At 31.1% G+C, this 24,774-nt stretch overlaps 1 protein-coding gene and 1 long non-coding RNA gene across 2 annotated transcripts in view; one reads left to right on the top strand and one right to left on the bottom strand.

The window, feature by feature from the left end:
• The window catches only part of LOC126752095 (uncharacterized), a 320,020-nt gene that overhangs the window by 156,234 nt on the left and 139,012 nt on the right, over nucleotides 1-24,774 (top strand). The window lies entirely within an intron of this gene.
• Nucleotides 1,447-19,725, bottom strand: LOC126752066 (zinc finger protein chinmo). Its single transcript, XM_050462611.1, is given in 6 exon segments — nucleotides 1,447-3,846; nucleotides 4,054-4,294; nucleotides 4,366-4,525; nucleotides 4,649-5,397; nucleotides 5,460-5,677; nucleotides 19,602-19,725. Coding segments are annotated over 6 exon segments (2,919 nt in total). The 5' UTR covers nucleotides 19,720-19,725; the 3' UTR covers nucleotides 1,447-2,413.

The following is a 24,774-nucleotide window of genomic DNA, read 5'->3' on the forward strand; positions in this document are numbered from 1 at the left end:
TTTTCTCTTGCAATTTTGTGTTTCATGTTGTGTGCATGGCTGTCGAAAAAATAAATATGTATTTGGTTATAAATATTTTTGCAAGCATGCAAATTTCAATTATAAAAAGAAAAATAAACTAATAAAAAAAATTCAAGGATAATAGAAAGAAAATAATGTTAAAAAAAAATATTAAAAAAATAATAAACAATAACATAAACAAAAGATTTGAAAAATTTATAAAAAATATATTTAAAAATAAAATTTAAAATAACATAAATAAAAAAAAATTTAAAAGAATAAAATTTGAATGAATAAAATGTTCAATTAGTAATTTATAAAAAAATTTAAAAAATATTAAAAATGGAAAGAATAAATAAAAAAATACAAAATTATATTAAAAATAAAAATAAAACAAAAATTAATACTAAAAATAAAAACCATTTTTTTAAAGATAGTTAAAATTTTGATGTATAAAATGTTCAATTAGCAATTTTTAGAAAACTTAATTACTTTAAAAACAAATTATAGAAATTAACTCAAAACTGATTAGTACTACTTGAAAATTTAAATGTTTAAACATTTTTAATTATTAAAAAAAAAAAAAAACAATTAAAGTTCTTAAAAAAATTATATTGTAAAAAAAAATAATAATAATAAATAATAAAAAAAATAAAATAATAAAAAAATAATATAAAGAAATTAAAAAAAGTAATCTTCCAAAAATTTACTTAAAAAAATTAATTACTAAAAACTTTTAATTATTAAAATTTGCAATTTAAAAAATATCACTGGTAACAATGATTTTTAGTAGTTAGCAAATTATTAAATAATTAAAAAAAATATTGATTTATAAAAAAATAAATTACTAAAAAATTAGTTTATATAAATAAATTCAAAATTCAATTGTACCACTCGAAAATAAGGCAGTTAAATAATATGTAATTATAAAAAAAGTAAACGATTAAATTTATTAAAAAAAATTAATTCATTAAATAGTTCTATAAAAAAATATTGAATTACTAAAAAAAATTAAATTATTAAAAAATTTAATTATAATAAAATTTAAATTATAAAAAAAATCAAAACTAAAAAATAATGAAATTACAAAAAATGTAATTAGAAAAAAATTCAATTATTAAAATAAATCAATTATAAAAATTAATTCAGTTGTTAAAAAAACTAAACTATTGGAACAAAATAAATTATCCAAAAAATGTATTTGTTTTGTTTTTATTTTAAATAATTATGTTTTTTTATAATTTCAAAAATTGTTTATTTTTATTTTATAATTTCATTTTTTTAATAATTCAATGTATTTTAAAATATGTTCAATGCTTGAAAAAAAAAATTAATTAATTTATAAAACTTTGCATAAAATAAATTAAGTAATTAAAACCCAATCAAAAAAAAAAAAATAACGATAAAAAAAAAGTTGTATATAAAAATTGTTCGCATAAGACAACTCTTGTAAAATACTACATGCTTGCAAAAACACTATATTCCTAACTATTTTGATTTTAGATTTTCCATACCACGCTATTCACTATTTAACTGTATTTAATTAAGTAGCACCCTGAAAACAATTTTTCAGTCGGATATTTTGTGTGTAATTATGTAATTCACTGTTTGTTTGGCTATTTACTTCGCCCTTGCACTAATTAACAACTAAATTCAATTGTTGTTGCATTTATTGCAAGTATAGCTTCTTTCGGTGAACATAAAAATTCAATTGCAAAATTCAGCGTATGCGTTTGTGAAAATTTGACGGATTTTTATGATTTTTTTACATTAAATAAATATTTTCTCTTTTACAAATTCAACAAAAACGAAAAAACATAAATGCTTGCTTTCGTGCTTCTTCAGTGTGCTTGCTTGCGTTAGATTAACAAAAAAAAAATTACTGGCTTTTCATCACTTGCCTGCAACGAAGCAAGGCTTCAGGCTAATTCCTTGCATTACTTGCTTAATTCGGCTTCACTTGAATTCTTTCTTGTGTTTTCTTGCATTTTGCATTAAAATGTAAATTTAAATTAACTCACAGCAGCTTGTTGTGTGTCCAGTGTGAACACACACACAAACTTCAACATCATCATAATTAATTCGTTAAAAAAATTAATTATTAATTCATTATAATTATTGTTTTTGCATATTTCCTTCTTGTTTTTCTTCTTCTTCTCTTTTTTAATCATAAACTTTTTTTGTAATTAATATACATACATCATCCGAGCGCAACAGCGGTTGCAACAGTAGTCTCTGTTTTACTTCCTCTTCTTCTTTCTTTCTTATATGCGAGCAGCAAAAACTTTGCCTCAATGCAAAAGCTTCGTGCTCGCCTTTTAAGTGCGCGTAAACGAAAATCTTCAATTCTTCTTCATACTCTCTCTCCCTCCAACTATATTGTGGCATTGTCTCTTATACTTAACAACAACATTTATTCAGCAGCATTTGTTGTTGTTGTTGTTGTTGTTGAGGTTGGTTTAGCATTGGCGTTAGCATTTTCAACATTTTCAGCGTGTTCAGTTTCTTTTTCTGTTGTTGTTGTTTGAGTTGTGGTTACCTGCGTTTCAGCCGCGCCAGCGTCCGCAGCAGCTTCGGACTTAATGCTGGGCACGACGTTCTTTTCAGCTTCGTCGGCTTCCATTTGTACCGGTGGGTTTTGCTCAGCCTCATTGGAGGCTGAAGTGTGTGCAGCATGCGTTGCTGTTGTTGTTGTGGTTGTGGTTGGTGTCGTATCAGCAACATTTTCTGTAGCAACAGCGTCGGTGGTTGTAGTTTCCTTTACACTATCAGCTTTGTTGGGCGTCACTACAGTTGCCATCGCCAAGGCGCCTGTGGTCGTTGGCAACTCATCCGCATCGATTTCGAGTTCGCTGGTTGTAGCCAAACGCTCCACAGTGGTGTCAGCCAACTCACCAGTCGATGAGTCGATAGTGCTGGCTGTGTTATTGTGCTGTTCGTTGGTGGTAGCGTTGTTGGTGCTTGTGGTGGAAGTATCGGTGGCAGTGGTTGTGGCGCAACTGCTGCCACTCGTATCCATAAATGAGGTATCGCCCTCAGTTGTACTTTCCACAGTTGTCGACGTTTCTTGTCTCTCACGCTTGGCGCCTGGCTCTTCCGATTCCTCTGTCGCTGCCTCCGCGTCCTCGTGTTGCTCCACGACTGCACTGCTTTCGCTAGCGCTGCGTCCGCGCGCTGTGCTATGACGTCGCCGCTCTTGACGCTGCTTACGTTGCTGATGTTGCTGCTGTTTTCGCTGCTCCAACTCGATTTGCTGCTGTATGAGTTGTTGCTGCTGCTGTTGTTTACGTTCTTCAGCCGCACGTGTTGATGTGCTGGCTATAACGCCGACGGCAGTGGCGCTGGCGTGCGCGCTGCTGCTGTGCGCCGTATCGCCAATGTTGCCACTGCTGCTTTTGTTGTTGATGTTGCTGCCGCCAACGACGACGACACTGCCGGTGCTAGCGCTGCCACCACTGCTAGCTGCCGCGTCGCGTCGTTGCATGCACTTTTCCAATGCCATTTTCAATGATTTTCGTTTACGTTGTTTTGCTGCTGCCTTCTGCGCACTCATGACTACTGCTGCTGCCGCTGTTGCGGCCGCATCCTATTGCGAGTGATTCGCGGTCGCCGCCGCAGCCGCAGCGACGACGGAAGCGGGCACAATGCCGCTGCTGGCCGCGCTCAAGCCGATCTCCTGTTTGTGTTCGCGTGCAATGTGTCGGCGCACGGTGTTGTTGCGGGTGAAGGTGCGCGAACAGAAGGGACAATGGACGCGGATGCCTTGATGACGTTGGCGGATGTGTGCGCGTAGATTTGTTTCATAGCCATAGAGGCGATCACAATACAGGCACTTCAGCTTCTTACCTAAATTTTGTTTTGGGAGAAAGGAGCGAGAGAAAAATTAGTTGATTTGTCAGAAAAAGAAGAAATTTAGAAAACGAGTAAAAGTATACTATACAAATTCGTAGCGAATGCAAATAGTTCGCTTCGCAGCACTTAAGTTGTTAGTATCAAACTAATTGATATTTGGTTAGTTGTTTTTTATAAGAAAAGTCTATATATTTTTATTACCGTCCGCTGTATTGACCATGCCACTGTTTTTGTTATTCAATTTCGTCGCATTCCAAACATTTAACATATCCTCTGGCGCTATGGAGGTTGCCAAATTGCTCGGCAAACCGGCTTCGACATTCTTTAGATTTTCCAAAAGGGCGGATGGTGTTGTGGACGATGCGTTCGAGGTAGGTGGCTGTGGCGGTGGCGGCGAATAGTTGGAATTCTCCAATTTCACTCGCAGATCTTCGGCTCCATTCTGTTGTGTTAAATTAAACAAACAAACTCATTAAACCGTTATACCAATTATAGCATGCCAGCCACACTCACATCAATCGATTCGTCGTGCTCGCTTTGATCGTCATCGTTAGCCTCGTGTGTGCTGCCATTGTTTCGTTCCGTTTTCACTGTTCGTTCTAGACTGCCGGACAAATTGCTCGGCATATTGCCATTACCAGCTGTGGCGCCCGGACTGTGATTCTCATAACGGCTGCAAAGAGAAGCGTAAACATAACCTTCAATACTCAACTTTTTACGGATCCGCAATCCCATATTACTACTTCATACTTTGCGTACATCTTCCCTCTACTAACTACTTTTCCCCCCCACTCACCTCGGTGAAGTGCGCTCCGATTGCATTGTGTCCGCCTCGGTTGGTGCATTCGACGATGCACTCGACGATGGCCGATGGTAGGGCGGTTTGCTGATTGGGCTCGCACACTCCGAAGATGAATTCTTCGAGCCGTCACGTAACACACTACCGCGCACCTCGTGCTCGGCATATGGACTGCGGAGGACACGTTTGCGTGGCGGTTCAAATGACATTGGACGATAGATGGGCGGTACGTAAGGTGGTATACCGGCGGCCAGCGCTGCAGCGGTACTACTTTGCATCAGTGAATCGCATTCCTGTTTCAGATTACCACTCGAACTACTCAGATGGTGTGCAACGCCTGAGCCGCTACCCATACCACCTGGACCGCCAGCGCTCGCACTAGGACCACCACCACAAGCAGCACCTGCACCGCTGGCTGTAGCATTACAATGTGCACCACCGCTGATAATGCTACTACCGGAACAACCGTTACCACTGGCACCGCTACCATTACCACTGTTGCTAATGCGTTCCGCATTGGCAGCCATTGCAGCGGCCATATTGCCACCGATAATGGCACCGCTGGGTATACCACCGCCTATACTGCTGAGCGGATTACCACCTACGGCACTGCCGAGACCGCCGGCACCGCTTAGGCTATTGCGCATGCTGCGTCGGCCGGTGGGCGAGTCGAGTGGCGATGCATCGATGTGTTGTTGAGCTTGCTGGGCGGCCAAGCGGCCAGTTTCTGTAGACAGTCCTTTCACCTACAAACGTAGCAATTTTTATAAGTTTTGTTCCCATTCAAAAAGAATTTTTTTTTGCTTACCTGCAGATTCTCCGCAGATTTGAGGAAACTGTTTAGAGCCTCTTGCGACACATGCACTTCACCTTTGTACATAAATTCGAGCAGTGCGGCCATATTGTCGGAGGACGTAGCCTCCAATATGACAACGCATTGTCCATTTGTGGGTGTGCTTTCGAACAGTTCGGCGAATTTTTTCGAACAGGCGGCCAATATTAATTTGTGTGCTTTGAATACTCGTCCTGAAATTCGAATAAAAACGAGAAATTATTTGGGGGTTATGCTTTAAGAAATTAATATTTTAAATAATTATAGCATAATGTTATAATTAAGTTGTCTGGATTAACTAGTAAATGTGAATAATTCAAAAAGTTTTCAAAATAAAAGTCGCAGCTAAGTTCCGCTTCCCTTATTTTGCTAAGCTGACTTTTCGCGCTCTCTTTCTCTCTCTTCGATTCTCTTCTCTTTAACTTTTACTTCACTTTTTACTTTATAGTCTATAAACCTAATTCTCTCGCATTAATTTCCATTGTACAACTTAAGCTGCCGAATCGCATGATTTTAAAGTCTACCTTTAGGCGCTTAAAGCATTTCTATATTATTTTTATTGATTTCCATAAGAATGGTTTATGATTTTTTGTTTGCTTTTGATTTATTGCCAACTTGTTGATATTTAAATATACATATGTATATGTATATATAGTACATATGTATTTATTGTTGGTTATATATATATAAGCAAATAAAAATTAGTAGCATACTTTACAGGTACACCTACAAATATTTGGCAAAGAGCTGCAGTCAAATATGGCAGATCATAACAATTGTATATGTGTATATACATACATGCATATGAACCGATTTATGACAAAAATATTATTTATACATATGCATACATTTAGACATACTCTTCTATTCTAAGAGAATTCAACCGAACTTCACGCCAACAGCGACCTCATTTAATGTCGTTTACAGTTCAAATGTACTTATACGTAAAAAATATATACATATGTATATAATATGTAGCAATTGAAAGTAAAAGGCGGTAAGCGGGCAACCAACCCGACACAGCGTTGAACTAAAGACCTTGAACCCATAAAATCAAGACAAATGCCGACAATTCGATGCAAGTACATATGTATGTACGTGCATTTCTAAAATATAAATTTTTATGTATACATACAATACATACATATGTATATACATGCATCAAAATGTGTATATAATTATATCCATATCCTTACATTTACATAAATATATACATACATATATGTATATACATGGGAATTAAAGTGGGCGTTAAATTATAAGGTTGGATAAAATAGGTACACACACGCATATAATACACTGCAAATGATTTCCTCGGTCGTGAAGAAGTCAAAAGTAAAGTAAAAGTGGGATCAAATGAAGAAAGCTGTAGCAGCACAGAAAGACAACCAGAAGTTAATAGCGACTCTTGGCAGTGGGTGGTTGCTGATAATGCTGACAGCGATAAGCTAGACGATTTTCTACACACAAGAAGCAATAGAAGTAGACAAAAAAGTGATAACATTGAAATAGTAGCAGCTGCGACCAAGACAACAACGGCAGCTACTCGCCGTTTACCAACAAGATGTTGCCAGATACATATATACACAAGTATTTAGAAGTATTTGTAAAGAAAATTGCAAGCAATGATGGCAAATGTAGCTTCACATACATGTATTCTCTTATGTATATAAGCAAGACGCGCTGGTAACTGTAGATAGTGCTACTATGGAGATGTTAGTATGGCATTGCCAAGAAATAGTGGGTATAATGCAGATAAACAAACCATAAAATGATATGTATATATATTTAAATGTATATTATATAGTGTAAGGTGAAGGTATATAGCATAAAATAACAAGAAAACCACTAACTTCAGTGGCACAGGTGCATTTTTATGGCATAAAAGAGTGTGAAAGTATGTATCTTATCTTGATTTTGAACGTTCACTTTGTATGGCAGCTAAATGCTATAGTAGTTCGATCTGAACAATTTCTTCGGAGATTGTAACGTTGTCTTGGATATTAACTTGGCCCGAATTTTATAAAAATATCTTGTAAAATATAATAGCTTTCCATACAAAGACTCGTTTTTGATCGGTCAGTTTGTATGACAGCTATATGCTATAATAGTCCCATGTGAACAATTTCTTCGGAGATTGTAGCGATGGCTTGGAAAATAACTTGACCCAAATTTCATGAAGATATCTCGTCAAATGAAAAAGTTTTCAATACAAGGACATGTAATTTATTTGGTCGTTTAGTTTGTATGACAGCTATAAGTTATAGTAGTCCGATTTGAACAATTTCTTGGAGGATTGCATTATTTTCTTCTTCGTGAAGGTATCTCGCCAGATGACAAAGTTTTCCTTACAAGATTTTAATTTTGACCGGTCAGTTTGTATGGCAGCTATATGCTATAGTAGTCCGATATCGGCCATTCCGGCGAATAAACCGCTTCTTTAGGAGAAAAGGACGTGTGCAAAATTGTAGATCGATATCTCAAAAACTGAGCGACTACTTCGCGTATATACTGGCAGCTCAAGAGGCAAATAACTTAAATTTATTTACGCAGAACCCATCTCTGGTAACTAAGAAGAAAATATATTTCCTTCTTTGCTTTTGTCTACTTTTTTCCATAAAATTCCACACTGTTGCCATACTTTTGCCACGCACTGTAACAATTCCCCATCTATACATGCTCTATGACACATTATTTATCTGAACTTGATTTCTTTATGGGACACTTGTTGGCCAATGTGTCATCAGATAAATGAAGAAAAACAGCACAGTGGAGAGTGGAGGTTAGAACACTAACCCCCCCGCCCACCGACCGCGCTACGTGGCATTGTTGTAGCTGTTCTTGAGCATTACATGGTAAAACTTCTTACTTAAGAGCAAAGATATTGACGTTGACGTTGATGTTGGTGACAACAACCGCAACTAAGCAGAAAAGAAGGGGGGTGCGGAAAAAGCAAAAGGAAGAAAAGTATGTACACAACTAAATGGAGGCAGTGCCAGACACGAAATGGCAAAAGTTATGCTTACTCAAGGTGGGGGCGTTTGCTGGTGCGTTGTAAGGGTGCACACATACAAATATTTCATATACATACATACACATTTACAATAACGGTTATGTATACTACAAAAATAACCAGCAATTTGTCTTCCTTGCTAGCTTTGCTTTTCAATTTTCTGTTACACTCTTTTGGGAAAATCTTCAAGATTGAGCAGCTGTACACATTTTCGCTCGCCACCTTGTGGTGAGTTAAGGGTGTGGGGCTGGTGAAAATGAATGTGACATGTTACATTTCGTGTTTCTTGAGACTGCTGCAATATTTATTATGGCAACGTTTCCATTTTTATATGTTTGCGTGTATTCGTATATGTACATACATATGTACAAATGTTGCTACAATAACAATGAGTTAGGAAAATGTATTATCAATGCACTTGAGCACCTTGATAGACAAATATAAATACAGACAACATAGAATTTTGTGTATCTTACGGTTGTGTGGATGTACTCACATATTTTTAACGGTATATACATGATTATATATATATATATGTTTATGTACACATACATACATATGCATTTAAAAGTAAAAGTAATTTTTATTGCATAAAAATTGTTGAAGTAATCGGAATAAAAGTGTTGACTTTGAATATAAAATAATAAATATATAAAAATATATAATTTTATTCTCAAATAACAAAAAACTGCACCGAACCTATGTATAACACCCTTCACAGGTGCATTTTTATAGCATAAAATTAGATAAACAGATCTTTATTTATTTTTGCGTGGGCAATGTATATGACAGCTATATGCTATAGTAGTCCGATCCGAAATATATATTCGGAAATTGTAGTGTTGCCTTGGATAATTATTTGTGCCAAATTTCGTGAAAAAATCTTGTCTAATAAAAACGTTTTACATACAAACATTTAATTTTGAACTAGCAGTTTGTATGGCAGCTATATGTTATAGTTGTCCGATCTGAACAATTTCTTTAAAGATTACATTATTTCCTCATATAATAATCTATGCCAAATATCATGAAGATATCTCGCCAAATAAAAAAGTTTTCCGCACAAAGTACATAAAGTAGAATAATTTATAAAAAAAAAATAAAGATAAAATATAAAACTAAAAAAAATATAGAAATAAAAATAATTTAGACTATAAACTAATAATTTTTAAACAACTATCAATTTGGTGAGCACAAAATAGAAAAATTTTATGAGCAGTTATACATAAATATATTTTATAATATATGTACATATGTATATACATATAAAGTATTTATGTTGATCTTCACTGCAAGCTCCTTCTAAAAATAGCATATGCACTATATAGAATTATCTACACACTGAATTTAATACAAAATCGATTGCATAACATTTGCGGTTTCTAAATGCGCACTTCCGTATTAGCTCCTCTCATTCGCATTATACATACATATACATAGATACTATGCACATACATATTTTTGGCCAGCAGCTTAATACACTAATGTACATATGTACATATATACTAAAAGTTATGTATTTAATTTTTTATGTTTATATATTAATTTTATAGTTATAGTTAAATTTTTTCTTTTTTATTTTTTTATTCCCATGATTATTTTTCTTTCAATTCCTCCGGTTCTCTTTTTTTTGTTCTATTATTATATTTTTTTTATTCTTTATTTTTTTATTTCTTTTATTTTCCGCATTTCGCGTATTTCTGTCTTAGCAATTTATAGCCTTCGCATATTAAATGCAACAACAATAAGTGGGTCAATTTGATAATCGACGAAAAAAGTCTGCGGCAAATTCGCCTATTTTTTGTCTTCCTTTTTTTTGCATATTTTTTGATAATTTTTTTTGTGTTAGTAAATAGCAGAGTAAAAACGCGGGGAAGCAAGCAAGCAGGACTTAAGTGCCGAATAAACAAGTGCGTCTGTTGGACTATATACATAGTATGTATGTATATATGTATATCATAGGTACATATATACATATGTTTGTATATGCATATGGCACTATAAATATCGTGAATTTGCGCCCGGCAAATCACGAGAGCCGTTTAATCACATCACGGCTCTTGTGCTGATATAAATGAATGCATATACAAACATACATACATACATATATAATAAATATGTCTTAGTAGTATATGTGTGCCAAACACTTATCATTTTTTTGATAAATATTAAGTTTTTTGTGTCTGCGTATGAGTTTCGCACAATTATTGACTATTCTTATCTAATACATGCCCTCACTTTACTCGGTATGATCGCAATTGCTTCGACATTACATTTGAAAAACTACAAACAAAATTAACAAAAAAAAGAGGAAATTGCATTCGTTTATTTTAAGCTAAAAAATCACACCAACACATTAAAAGCAAATAATTTTTTCCAAGAAATGATAGCAATCGTAACGAAAACAAGGCGTCAATGTCAAATTTTTTGCGGCCATATTTTTTTTCACCTGTTCAAAGGCAAAGGGGTTGCTTTGTGTGTTTCATTAACTTTTGTGCAATTTATAATTAATTGACAATTATTTTTCTGATAGCTCAAATACCAATTTTGAGATATTGCGTTTGTGGTAAATAAAAATTATTTTAAATTTAATTTTTCTTAAAAATTTGTATTTGATCTTTATGATTTTTTGTTGACTTAGTAAAAAAAAATATTTTTTATTTGGAATTAATTCCCTTAAAAAAATAAATTAAATTTAATTTTTTTTAATTTTTAAAAAATATAAATATTATTAGTTTTAAAATGTTTTGTAAATTTTAATAAGCACAATAAAAAAAAATAATTTTTAAATAATTTTATAAAAATAATTTTCAAAACATTTGAAAACTAGTAATATTTCTGTTTATTATCAACCTTTATGCTTTTTTGTTGCCTTAATGAAAAAATATTTGTTATTTAAAAACAATTCATATAAAAAATATAAATACAATTTTATAAAAAATTTTAATTTTTTATTAATTTAAGTGTTATTAGTTTTAAATTGTTTTGCAAATTTTTATAAAAATAATTTTCAAAAATTGTATTTTTAATTTTTAAATAATTTTATAAAAATAATTTACAAAACATTTCTAAACTAGTAATACTTGAAAAATAATTTGAAAAATATAAATCGATTAAAGCGATTTTTTAAATTTAAAATTCGAATTCCAAAAGGTGTATTAAAGAAAAAGTCTTTAAAATTGAAAAAAAAATGATTTTATAAATTGTCGATTTAAAAAATACTACCACAATATTAAAAAAAAAAATATAATTCGCATTACCGAACTGCTAATGATTTAATTTTAATGAAAAAAATAACAAACAAAAAATATTTTTATAAAAAATAAAAGTAATTAAAAAAAATTAAAGGTAATATTTAATATTTTTTTTCAATTAAAAAATCCTTAGAAATGTTATTACTTTACTACGTATTTTCAACATTTTTAACCTCACTTTATGACTTTTTGCGTAAAATATTTTTTTATTTAAAATTTAATTAATTTAAAAAATCTAAAATGATTTTTTATTTAAAATTCTTAAATATAAATATTTGCATAACAAAAAATATTTAATATTTTGTAACGAATTTCCAAAAATTTTATTAAAGAAAAAATCCTTAAATTAAAAAAAAAAATGATTTTATAAATTTTTGATTTAAAAAATACTACCACAATATTTCAAGAGAAGTTTTTAAATCATTTTTTGTATTGCATTGTCATTAAGTACGTAAGAATGCATAAGCGCTTTCTTGCATGCATACATATCTCACTACAGTTTTTATTACCGTCTTTGGCAAAAAACGGTACTAAATTCCTTTTTTTCGTTTTTTGCAGAATTAATCGTTTGACACAGTTTTTCGCTCCAATGGAACGCCATCAGCGTAAATAACTTTTATGATGTTATTGTTGCGCTGTGTATATATATGTATGTACATACATATGTATGTATGGGACTGCTTCTAAATGCCATATGGTTAGATTTGTATATCTACATACATATATATTTATATACATATGTGTGTAGCATATATTCTCTTCCCGATATATTATCATATTATTCTGGCGCCAAATGCTGATTAGATTATTTTGGCTAATTTTAGTCTAATATTGTAAATGCCTTAAAAACAGGGTAGACAGTTATTGTGAAAATATACATACAAATTAATTTAGATGTATGTATATGAGTACATGAACTCGTTCCGTTCGTTACCAAAATATAGTAAAACAAAAAAAAATATTTTTAAAATTGTTTCTAAAATTTCGATAATTTGATTTTTAAAAGTTTAGAAATAATTTACTTTTCGAACTTCTTATATGTTTTCTATGCTCCTATAATTAGTTATTGCAATTATAAGTAAATATTTTCACTTTTAAGTTCTGAAAATATTCATTATATGTCCAGCAGTGAGTCATTGAGCTTTTTAATCTTCATATAAAATATACACGTAAACACATACATATGTATGTATGCATGTATGTGCATATACATATGTCACATATAAATATACATGTTATTCTTGTATTTATATATTTTCCTTTATGAATGCATGTAACCTAATGAAGTGTCCACCAAACTTTCTGTTGCCTTAGGCGCAACAAATGTTCACATTTTGGAAATTAAAAGCTTTTCCTTTACAATTAAGATATTTAAATGGACATGCATTCTATATATGTACATATATTGTAGTTAGTATGTGTGTACTTGTATGTAAGCTTATTTAGTGAAGACTTTTATACTGAGTTTCAATCGGAAAAATAAATAATACTAAATAATAAAAATTATAATAATAATAATACTAACATTATTAAAAATTATAAAAAATTGTCTATAATAAAATACAATAATAAAAACTAATTATTTATTTAAAAAAATAAAAGCTATTGTATAATAAAAAATACATTAAATATTAAGATTTAAATTTCAATTAATAAAAAACTTTAAAATAATAAAACAAAATAAAATAACTAAAAATAACAACAAATAATTAAAAAAAAAATAATTAAAACAAACTTTAATAATTAAAAAAAGTAATATTAAAGTTTTATAATAATTGAAAAAATTAATAACTAAAAAAAAAATAAAATATGTAATTAAAAAAGATTAATAATGAAAAGAAAATTAAATAAATAAAAAAACAAATAAAATTAAAAAAAAATTAAATATTAGAAACAAACAAAATAATTTAAAAAAAAATTATAATTAAAAGAAAACTAAATAAATAAAAAATAAAATATTAAAAATTAAATAATAAATAAACAAAAATAAATGATTAAAAAATTAATAATTAAAAGAAAATTAAAAATTAAAAGAAAACAAAATACAGAGCTTTCATAACTCGAACTCTTTAATTGGCAATAGAAGTCAAATTTCATACAAATTTCCTTCATAACTCAAAATCTCTCAAACTCGAAGTTTGTTTGTGGATTATGGTGATTCGAGTTAAAAAGTTCAAAAAAAAAAAATAATTAAAAATTAAATAAAGATAAAACTAAATAATTCAAAAAGTAAAAATTAATAATTAAAAAAAATAAATATTAAACTAAAATAAAAATTAAATTCGTTATTTCAAATAATTTCAATGTTTGGTGCTTAAAAATTATAAAGGAATATTACACTTTGGGGATTTTTTTTTAGTTTCTAAAATATTTTAAAATTTATAACGAATATCTTTAACTCGCATATATTGCCATAACACAGCTTTGTTCTGAAACTTTATTTTGATTTTTATTTTTGACTTTACTCTTTATTTACTTTGGGGGGCATTTCAATTTCGTTCACAATTTCGTGTCACATGATTAAGTACATATACATATCCATGCAAGCTTACTGTATATTAAAACACACATACATATTATATATACATACTTTGTACATATATTAATATTATGGACGCAACCCCTTTATACCCTCAAGCTGATTTTACAATATTTAATTTTTTTCTTTCTGCAATGTCATGGGTGCCTTTTCTATATATTATTCGTCCATTGTGGTTGATTTAAAAATTCAAATATTCTAAGTCTAAGCCATATTACAATTATTTTTTGATTTTTTTTTCGATTTTACGTATGAAAATTTTTCGAGTTGTTTTTTGGATTTCTTTTCGATTTTACTAAAGCTATCCTTCAGCTGCTGAAGGCGAAATACAATGTAAACGGCTTTAATGAGGAAGAAAGTGCTGTTGGAAGTATTTATTTATGTGTTTACTATTTATTATTCATAATTTTTAATATTTGCTCCAATTTGTTGCATTAATCTTATTATTAAATTCAATAAAATTTCTTTGAGTGACCAAGAAATATACTTTTTTTTAACTAAAAATACATTCATTTTAGACTAGATTCTAGAAATTAAATCCACTTAGGCACCATTCATTTTTGAAATAATCCGCTTTAGCGAGTTAAAAACTAGAATTATTTACTATATTATTTTAAGTGTAACCTCTCTTAGCTACATACAAATATATGTTTACGTGAGTACTCATCATTCATTTGTTCATTTTTTAAGCTTTTTCCCCCTCATTTGACTAACAAGTGTTTACTGATGTAGCGATTTAAGTGCTTAAGAGCTGAAAGACCTTAAGGATATGTTTGTACGAAAACATACTACAATAACATACTAAAAACTATAGCCACAAATACATATATAGTATAAGACATGTTTTTAAGGAAATACTACCGGCAGACATAAGTACAAATATCACAATGAATATTCGTCCAACGAAGTTAAATTTACACACACACTCATCTAAACATACAAACATAACAATAATGAAAGAAAGACAACGAAAAAGTAATAATAATAACAATAAAAAAAATCCAAATAATAATGTTGGGCTAACCTGACCTCAGACAACTTCCCTCAGACAATATTTAGTTATTGCTTATTTTATTTATACCGTTTGCGTACACCGGTGCTCGCTTCAACGCCATCGACATTCCTACAATGTTGCTGTGTTGTATTTGTATCATCTGCTATCACACAAAAAAAGTACAAAAAAAAACACACAAAAATACATAAAAATCTACCGCTAAGTAGCTACGTGTTTCATACACACAAACACACTCATTCATATACATACATACTCATACATTTGCGAAATTGTTTGTTTATGTTTGACAACGTTACTTCTTGGTGTCGTCAATCTCTATTATTCGTATGCCAGCTCGTGTAGCAGTCGCGCACATGCACACGCACACGAACTCACAAATATCAAGTAGTATGTGTGAGTATATTTAATAACCTTCATAAAATTGTAAGCCCGACAAATGAAATAAACGCTTATGCACGTGATACATACACATACATATACATATTTTATTTTATATATAAAACCTTTCCATACTTATACTATGTGTATGTGTATGCCCTCACTCAGTTATTAGTTAGACAACGGTATGCAGCGAATATAAACGTAGCATATAAGCAGGCGCTTAAGTAAGTATCATAAGACTCGGGATTTAAAAAGTAAATATAATCGTACAAACTTATGTATGTTAATGTTACAGCGTCTAGCGTGTAACATCTTCAATGTGTGATGTGAAAATCGATGAAGGAAGTAAAAATAAAATATGTACTGTATGTACATACATATGTAGGTGCTGTAGGAATAATTTATTGGAACACTGTCTGTGCGTATTTACTTGTATAAGTGACGATTTTCTTATAAAGCAGCTTTAAGTTGTGAAAGACATGTGGTCTTAAATAAGAAGTAAATAGAGAGATATAGTAGCTTGAAAAATAATTTATGGAGAGTTCGGGCATTTACTGAATATTGAGCAGTTGGGGCGTTTATAATATATAATTTTTGTAGCTGATTCGAAGGCAAAAATTATTCAAATATTTTTGAAATAAATTTAATTTAATATTTATAATTTTCTTTTGATTTCTTAAAACATTGAAAATAAAAATATATCACAAAATTTAAAACAACAATTTTTAAACAATTTAAATAGAATAAATTTTCTCCAAAAATATTTTTCAACTTTTTAAAAAAAAAATACCAAAGTATGATTAAAATATTAAAAAAATGATGTAAATTTATGTATATATATCAAAAAAATCCAAAAATATTTTATTAATCGTTGCTGAAAAAATTTAATTTAATCATTAAATTTTGAATTTTTTGCTCGAATTAAACAAAATATTACGAAAACATGTAATTAATAAATAAAAAAAAATTAATTAAATAATTAAAAAAAAAATAAATTATTAAACAAATATTACATAATTAAACAAATTTTTAGATAATTAAAAAAAAAAATATTTGTTATTAAAATAATACTTAATTTAGAAAATAAAATATTTTAAAGGTATTAATTTGATAACTATAATTCTTTTATTGAAAAAAATACACGTTAAATTGCTTAATTAGCAAATTAAAAAATTAAAAAAAATTAATAAGTTATTAAAAAAAAGATTGTTGTAAAAAAACAAGAAACAACGTTAAATAATTAACAAATAATAATTCAATAATTAACAAAAAATAATTAAAAAGTTAAAAAAAAATATTAAATAATTAAACAAATTATTAGATAATTAAAAAACAACAACTTTTATTGAAAAAAATACTTAAAAAAAAGAAAATATTTTAAAAGAATTAATTTAGCAACTAAAATTTGTTTAATGGAAAAATACGCGTTAAATTACTTAATTATAGAATTAAAATATTAAAAAAATAGTAAATTATTAAAAAAAAAATTGTTGTAGAAAAACAAGACACAACGATAAATAATTAACAAAAAATAATTAAAAAATTAAAAAAAAAATATTGAATAATTAAAAAAAATATTACATACATACATACATATGTAATTAAAAACATTAGAAAAATCAAAAACTATTAAATTATAAAAATTAAATATTTATGTAAAGAAAACAAGAAAAAACGGTAACCTTAATTTTTCAGCTCCATTTCTTATAGTCTAAAAAGATAATTTTCTTGATTTTGATAGATGGGTTTGCCTTGTCTCAACAATTGTTTCTGAGATTATTGCGTCGTCTTGGTTAATAACTTGACACAAATTTCGTGAAGTTATCTTGTAACATATAATAGTGTTCCATACAAGGATTTGAACTTGATCAATCAGTTTGTATGGCAGCTACATATATATTATAAAGTTGTTCGATATTGGCGGTTCCGACAAATGAGCAGTTTCTCAAAAAGAAAAGAATATGTGCGAAATTTCAGACTAGTACCCGTATATACAGACGGAGAGGAATACATTAGCCCAAGTATGTCTGTTTTTATAGAATCTCTGACGTTGTTCAGAGTATAAAAATCAACTAAAGCAAATGTTTACACTTTTTGAGATTAAAATATATGATTATTGATTATTTGAATATTTTTAGAGACAACTTCTATGACCATAGAGGTAGAATTAATGATTATATGTTAAAAAAACTCTACACAAAACGAATAGTATACATATTTAGATATACATACATATATATTTAACCATACAAAAGCCATACAACAAAAATCGTAACATACTTCTAATAAAGCTTCTTGTGAAGCGCCTGTTTTTTAATTCTCAATTTTCTCAAATCAAAATCTACAACATTTTTCCTTTCATTTCTTTTTTTATTGGATGTGTACGTATTTATGTATGAGTGTGTGTCGTCACTGTTCTTCCGAACAAGTAAAGGAATGTGGTACTTTTGAAGCTTATTTATTAGTTTTGTACTGCTTTTAATGGTCGCTTCAGAAACAAGGAGAAGATAGTAGATAGCATGAATTGTGTATGCCGATTGTTTTGAAATTTTAAAATGGGAATTTTATGTACATATGTACATATAGAACGTCAGTATGTACATATGTATGTATATACTATTGCAGATACATATTTAATTATGTACACTTGTTTGATTGTTTGGTTTGTTCACTTCTTCGCGATTCTTTTTCGCATGTTTGGCGGCGTTTTGTTTTGTTTGCTTGCTTCGCGCTTTTTTTCACTTGTGTTTTGCTTTTAAGTGAATGAATAATAAACTCCACGAAAAGTGAGTCACACTGGTGATGAATGAAATGATATATTTACATACATATGTATGTATTTACTATATGCTTATGTACATTTGTATCTATTTTATTCGATATTTTTAATGAATAAGAATGGATAAGTAATGGATATAAAATGGACCAGCAAATTTATTTTAAAAACCTTCTGATAAAATATATATAAAGTAAAGAGAGCGGCATAATCAAAAGCAGATATATAATTTTTTAAATAAATTTGAAATTTAAAAGACTATTAAAATTTTTTAGCTGGGTTTTCGATTCTTTCCTTGTCAGCACGCCATTTTTGAGCTGTGTTCACTTGTAAAAATATTTCTATACTAGATTATGCCCATCTCCTTACTATATACTAGTTATTTCTAACTCTTAAAGTTATACATTTTGCTTTTATATCTCCATTTCATTATGCCACTCTCTTTACTTTATACCAGTTATGTGTTCGATTCGCCTCGCTCCAAAATTTGGCGAAATGGAAATAGTTATGGTTTATCAATGTTAAAATCGTATAAGCACCTACTTTCTTATCTTCATTTGATTATACCACTCTCTTTACTTTATACCAGTTATGTGTTCGATTCGCCTCGCTCCAAGATTTTTCCGAAATGAAAAAAAGTTACGTTTTATCAATGTTAAAATGGTATAAGCACTTTGTTTCAAATCTCTTTTTGATTACGCCACTCTCTTAACTTTATACCAATTATTTGTTCGATACGCCTCGCCCCAAAATTTGGCGAAACGAAAATAGTTATAGTTACAAGGAAAACATAAAGAGTTTATGCCAAAAAAAATGAGAACCAAACTTTTTGAGAAGGTTACAGAAAAATGTCAAAACCTAAGCATGTATAGAGTTTCTAATAAAGCTTTTAGTAAAACTTTTTACGGATTAAAAATAATGCGTCATCTTAAAAAAAAAGAGATTTTCCTGAACGATAACATTTTCCTTCGAAAATTTTTGCGACTTTTTTTTAAATTAATTTCAAATAAAAAAAATATTTACTTAATTTTTTTTTTTTAATAAATTCAAATATTCAACTCCAAAAAAATAAATGTGACTAGAAAAATATTCTAACCTAAAAAATGTAAATATATTTGAAAGCATTTTTTTCACACTCACCATCACACGATAACGTCACATCCGCCAATACGTCCGATTTGAATAAATTTGAGAATGTTATGGCCAAATTGGACGAGTAACTGTTCCATTTTAAACAAAATTGTTGTTGTGGATCCATTTTGTATTAATTTAAGTAGTAGTGATTAATATAATTAATTAAAAATTAAACGCTTAATTTGTCGAAGAATCTTTGTAAAGCACTAACAACGCTTGAAAATTAAACACGAATGTTGTTGTTGTTGCAAGTTACCGGTACGAAACAATAAAACTAAGTGAATTAACGCTAAGAACGTAGCTACGTATATGTATATGTGTATTTGTAAAAACAGCCAAATGTTTGTGTTGTTAGCCCGAAAATGAGGAGCTAATTGTTGTCCAGCAGCCAAAGCGGCAATTAATTGCCACACAAATTTCGACACTATTTCCAAAATGTTAAGTGTGCCGCTGCGTTGGTTCAAGCCATGCGCATGCGGAGCTTGTTGTTTTTGTTGACTTTGAGGACTTTGCTTTTCTCCGTTTGTTTCTTTTTTCTTGCTTCTTGCCAAAAATAATTTCTTTCAACACTTTTCCGCAGTGTTTGTTGTTGCTTGCAAAAATGCGTCTTCTTCTTCTTTGCTTTGCTTAATTTACTGCGTCTCTTTCAGACCTGCCTTAACAGCTGCGCTGCGTTGGCTAAACTCAATGACATGCGCAATAGGTGAGTCAGTAACGGCATAGGCTTTAACGGCGTATTTCCGCGCCTGCGTGTCGCGTTTGTCCACGTAACTGTATCCGTATCCGTTTTACTCGCACCCGGCGTCGTCGTCGGCGTGGGCGTCGTTGCCGTCACTGAGCTACTGTTCAACGTCGTTGAATTGCTGCAGCCTTTCGCCTTCGCTAATGCTATTCTAGCGCTTTCGTCGCTTATCGTACTCGTCGTTGTTGCCGTTACGCTACCGTGGCTCGTATTGCGTAAGCTGCGCGCTTGTTGCTCGTACGAGAAGTGAACTCCGCCAACTGTCACTGCCACTTGCACTTGCCCTTGCTTTTGCTTCAAATTATACTTTTGCGTCTGCGTTTGCGCCTGAGCTTGCCTTCGTGTTGCTACGTTTCGTGCGCTTTGTTGTCGTTCTTGTTGTTGTTGTAGTTGTTTTACTGCCACAAAGCAATCCGAATAAATGTTGCCAAAATGAAAATTTCGATAATTTTTTTGCTGCATAAAGTCTATGCGTCGTTGTTTAAGTTCTCTGAAGAATTTCTGATAATGCCAAAGGGAATTTTCCAATTTTGTTGATTTTCTGCTTTTGGGCGTTCTTCGCATTTAACTGGCTTGTAGTGCTGGCTGGCGTGCGCGCTACACCAAAATGCGCCGCTGCTGCTGCTCCTGCTCCTCCTCAACTACAAACGCGAACGTACTACGCAATTTATTCGTCGACACGTGTGCTGTGCGCCTGCGCAATAGCAAAGGTTGAGTCGCTATGCTCCTCCTCCCTTTGCTGACTTCCTTCCTTTTTCTTTGTGCTTGGCGTGCGTTTTTATTGCGCACACACTCACACACACGTACACGTGGTTTTAATGGCGCGTCAATTTATCTTCGGGTATTTTTTCCAAACGCACACGGCGAAAAGCTGCAATGAAAATGAAACGTAGAAAATCATTAATGCAAATTGAAGGCATAAAATTCATTTCATATGAGCATTGTGTGAAACGCATAGACTGCTTAGTGTGCTTAGTGTAGTTGCCTAGCAGGCGTAATTCAATTAGAAAAGTGCATTTTCCAAAAAATCGAATGCGCAGACGCCAAAGTGTTTTACTTTGAAATTTATTTTTGGGAAGTTAGGTCTACGTAGCAGGTGATGAATTTTGATACAATATTTTTCGATATTCTAAAGACAATTTTTTCATCGAAAGGACAGTACTTGGTCGGTTAAAATTCGGGTGAAACCGGTTGCTATGGGAGTTGTAGAGACTGAGACTAGAGACTGCATTATGCTATGATTAGAAACATTAGCTAAAGTTTCGAGTTATTTCAGTATATTTGTACATATGAACATAGGTTATGTTGGGGTTAGGTTGAAAGGTCGATAGGGAACATAGGGATAGCGCTTAAAGCCTGTCACAGATTTGTTGAGACGACTAATTCCAGTTTCGGCTATGTCTTTTGGCTCGCCGAATACAATGCCGAGATGTTTTAGCTTCAGCCTTACTCCGTTTCCATGATAGTCGGATTTACGTAACCGGAACGGACCTGGATTTTTAGCCGGCCAAGGACTGTCAACTCTGGCGATTTTTGCCGCTATAACAACAACAACAAGCCTCAGCCTTACAAAAGCTTGACAATGGAGAATAAAGTGTCTTTGCTCAGGACAAGTAGTTCAGTAGATCTGTGCTCTACTCTAGGCTATAAAAGTCTCGCAGTCGCACCGGAGCTAGTCGTTGACAAGCTCCTGATAAGTGCATGCGAGGTCCATTGGTCCAATGCTACAACAGGAAACGTCACCAATACGAGTATGATGACGAAGTGACTTGGTGCTATTTCTGGGAAGATAGACCTTCCTTGACTAGCTTTAAGGGCATAGATACTCAGCTCAGTTCGCTAGTACTGCCTCGCTGCTGTCGGACTAAATGCACACCACCCCGAAAGTATACATATATGTACATATGTATGTATTTACAAAACTATAATCTCCAACTGGTGACCTGAGTCACTTCATCTTCAAGGTTCTGTAAAAGTTTTGAATGAAACTTGCTCTATGAATTTGAGACCCAATAAATCTCTTCTATAATGATTTAAAGTCTATTTTGGAGATTTCTATAACCTATAATTTTGGATTGGCTTAAGATTGCAATCACTCTTATGGAAAGAGGTCTGTTCTGTCATAGTGTCATGGGATGAATATTTTAAGTTACTGTAAACAACAGAAAACCGCTCGTATGTCAAAAATGTCAAACCTTACTTTAAACTTGTGAGTTGCCAGATTTTAATACTAGAGTCACCAAACCAGTAATATTAAAGACAACATTTGCCGCATATAAATTGTACTCTCTCTCGCTCTCAATCTGACCCTGCATAGTTTTATTGCTTGATATTTGTATTTTATGCAGAATTTGACAATTACGAATACAAAAACAATAACAAAATCATCATCTTAATGTTATTATGAGTGAATGCAATCTGAGGTCAGTGCGGATGACTTGGGATTCCGGGAAAAATGAAAGAGCTAATGCATATGACATATATGACATACATACATACACACATACACATATATATATGTGTGTATATCGTCTATAACCGCAATTTGCATGTTTATTTAATAAATTCTGAAAATGCATAAATATTTGTTTACACACACATATGCACTTGTAGCTATTGCGATATTTGTATTGGCTGGCGTGACAAAGTGTTGAAATAATAAAATTCGAGATTTTATTTCAACGCCGCGCATTTGACTTAAACTCGTTAAACAACAATGAATGGCGGCAAATTTGAATTATTCTAGTATATGATTTATACGCGGAATGGCGTTGGCAAACAATTAAAGTGAATTCATAAATTTATGCTTCACTCGCGCGCACTCTCGCTTAGCTTTTAGCTAGCTACGCTTTGCATTGCAATGATACCATGAGCGCAGTTCTGTTGGCGCTTTTTTCATTTGACTAATATTATTTATGTTTGCGCGTTGTTTGGTTTTGAATTTATTTTACGTTTAAAATGGTTGCGATGACATCTAGCTTGATGCTAATATTGGCAAAATTATTATTATAAATAAAAGAGTAAAGAAATAGATTTATTAATCAATACAGCAGCTCAACTGGTTATGGGGTTAAACTAGTTATAAACGAAAAGCACAGAAAATGATTAAAAATAAAATAAATTAAAAAAAAATTAAGTAAAAAAATAATTAATAAAAAATTAGTTTAAAAAAAAAATATTAATTTAAAAAAAAAATTAATAAAAAAAAAACAATTAAAAAAATTAATTTAAAAAATTAACTAAAAAATAATAATTAAAAAAATAATAATTAAAAAAATAATAATTAAAAAAAATTTAAAAAACAAATAATTCAAAAAAATTAATTAAAAAAATTAATTTAAAAAAAAATTAACTAAAAAAATGATTTAAAAAACTTAAGAAAAAAATTATTTTAAAAAAAATGAATTAAAAAAAATTAATTCAAAAAATTTCGTTTTTCTCGATTTTTTTGAAAGAATTGTATTTACATACATATGTATATATTTTTGTTATATTTATACAGAAATTACTCGATAATTTTCTTTAAATGTCACTCGAGTAACATATGTATGTATGTACATATGTACATCAATTTCTTAATGCAATAATTTATTATAAAAAAAATTCAAAAATGATATCAGTAATGTTCTTGAAATGTCACTATAATTATTTATAAAAAAATTTAAAAAAATTGCATCTTCCCTAAATCACCCTGTACTGAAGTAGAAATTCTCTGCTTTATTCCTATCACTTGCACACTGAACATAAAAACTGCAACAACTTCCAATTCGCTACACCGCATTCGACTGACTTCACTTGGCACACAGCAAGCGATGAATTACGAATTTGAGAATTTGCTTTCTAATGATTGAACAAATTCGCGGAAACGCATCCGCAACATGCCACTCGCCCCTGCGCACGCCCCTCAAGGCGAAACGGTTGAATTCAACTTCAGTTTCAGCCGCAACAGAGCGCAAGCGTCAACGAAACCGCTCGCTTGCACAGGTATGCAACATGGCATAATAACAACAACAACAATCAACAATGCTGGCAATAAAAGCAACAGTAAAAAGCATTTGAATGGAGTCACCTGCAATTTCCTGGAATTGCGGCGCGATGGAGCATAGAGCATCGCAACATAAGCCGCTCTAAGATGCGTGCGTGCCCCAAAAAGAATTGGACCAAAAGCAAACAACAAACAAAAACAAAAACTGGAGATGCTGCAAAAAATTGTCAAGGTTAAAGCGCATCGCAAGCAATCTAAATGAAAGCAAAAGCATTAGGCAATAGCGCTAATACAACAAACAACAACAACAGTTTCTCTTTCGCCCTAAAAGTCAACGCGTTGTTGTTGTTGGCTTACGGTGCCAACGTCAGTGTTGCTGCTGCTGCTGCTGCTGTGAATGCAACTGCTGTTCGGACACACTTTTTCGGAAACTATTTTTTGTTTGTATACTA

This window comes from Bactrocera neohumeralis, chromosome 3, assembly GCF_024586455.1.
Source record: "Bactrocera neohumeralis isolate Rockhampton chromosome 3, APGP_CSIRO_Bneo_wtdbg2-racon-allhic-juicebox.fasta_v2, whole genome shotgun sequence".
Classification (NCBI taxonomy): Eukaryota; Metazoa; Arthropoda; class Insecta; order Diptera; family Tephritidae; genus Bactrocera; species Bactrocera neohumeralis.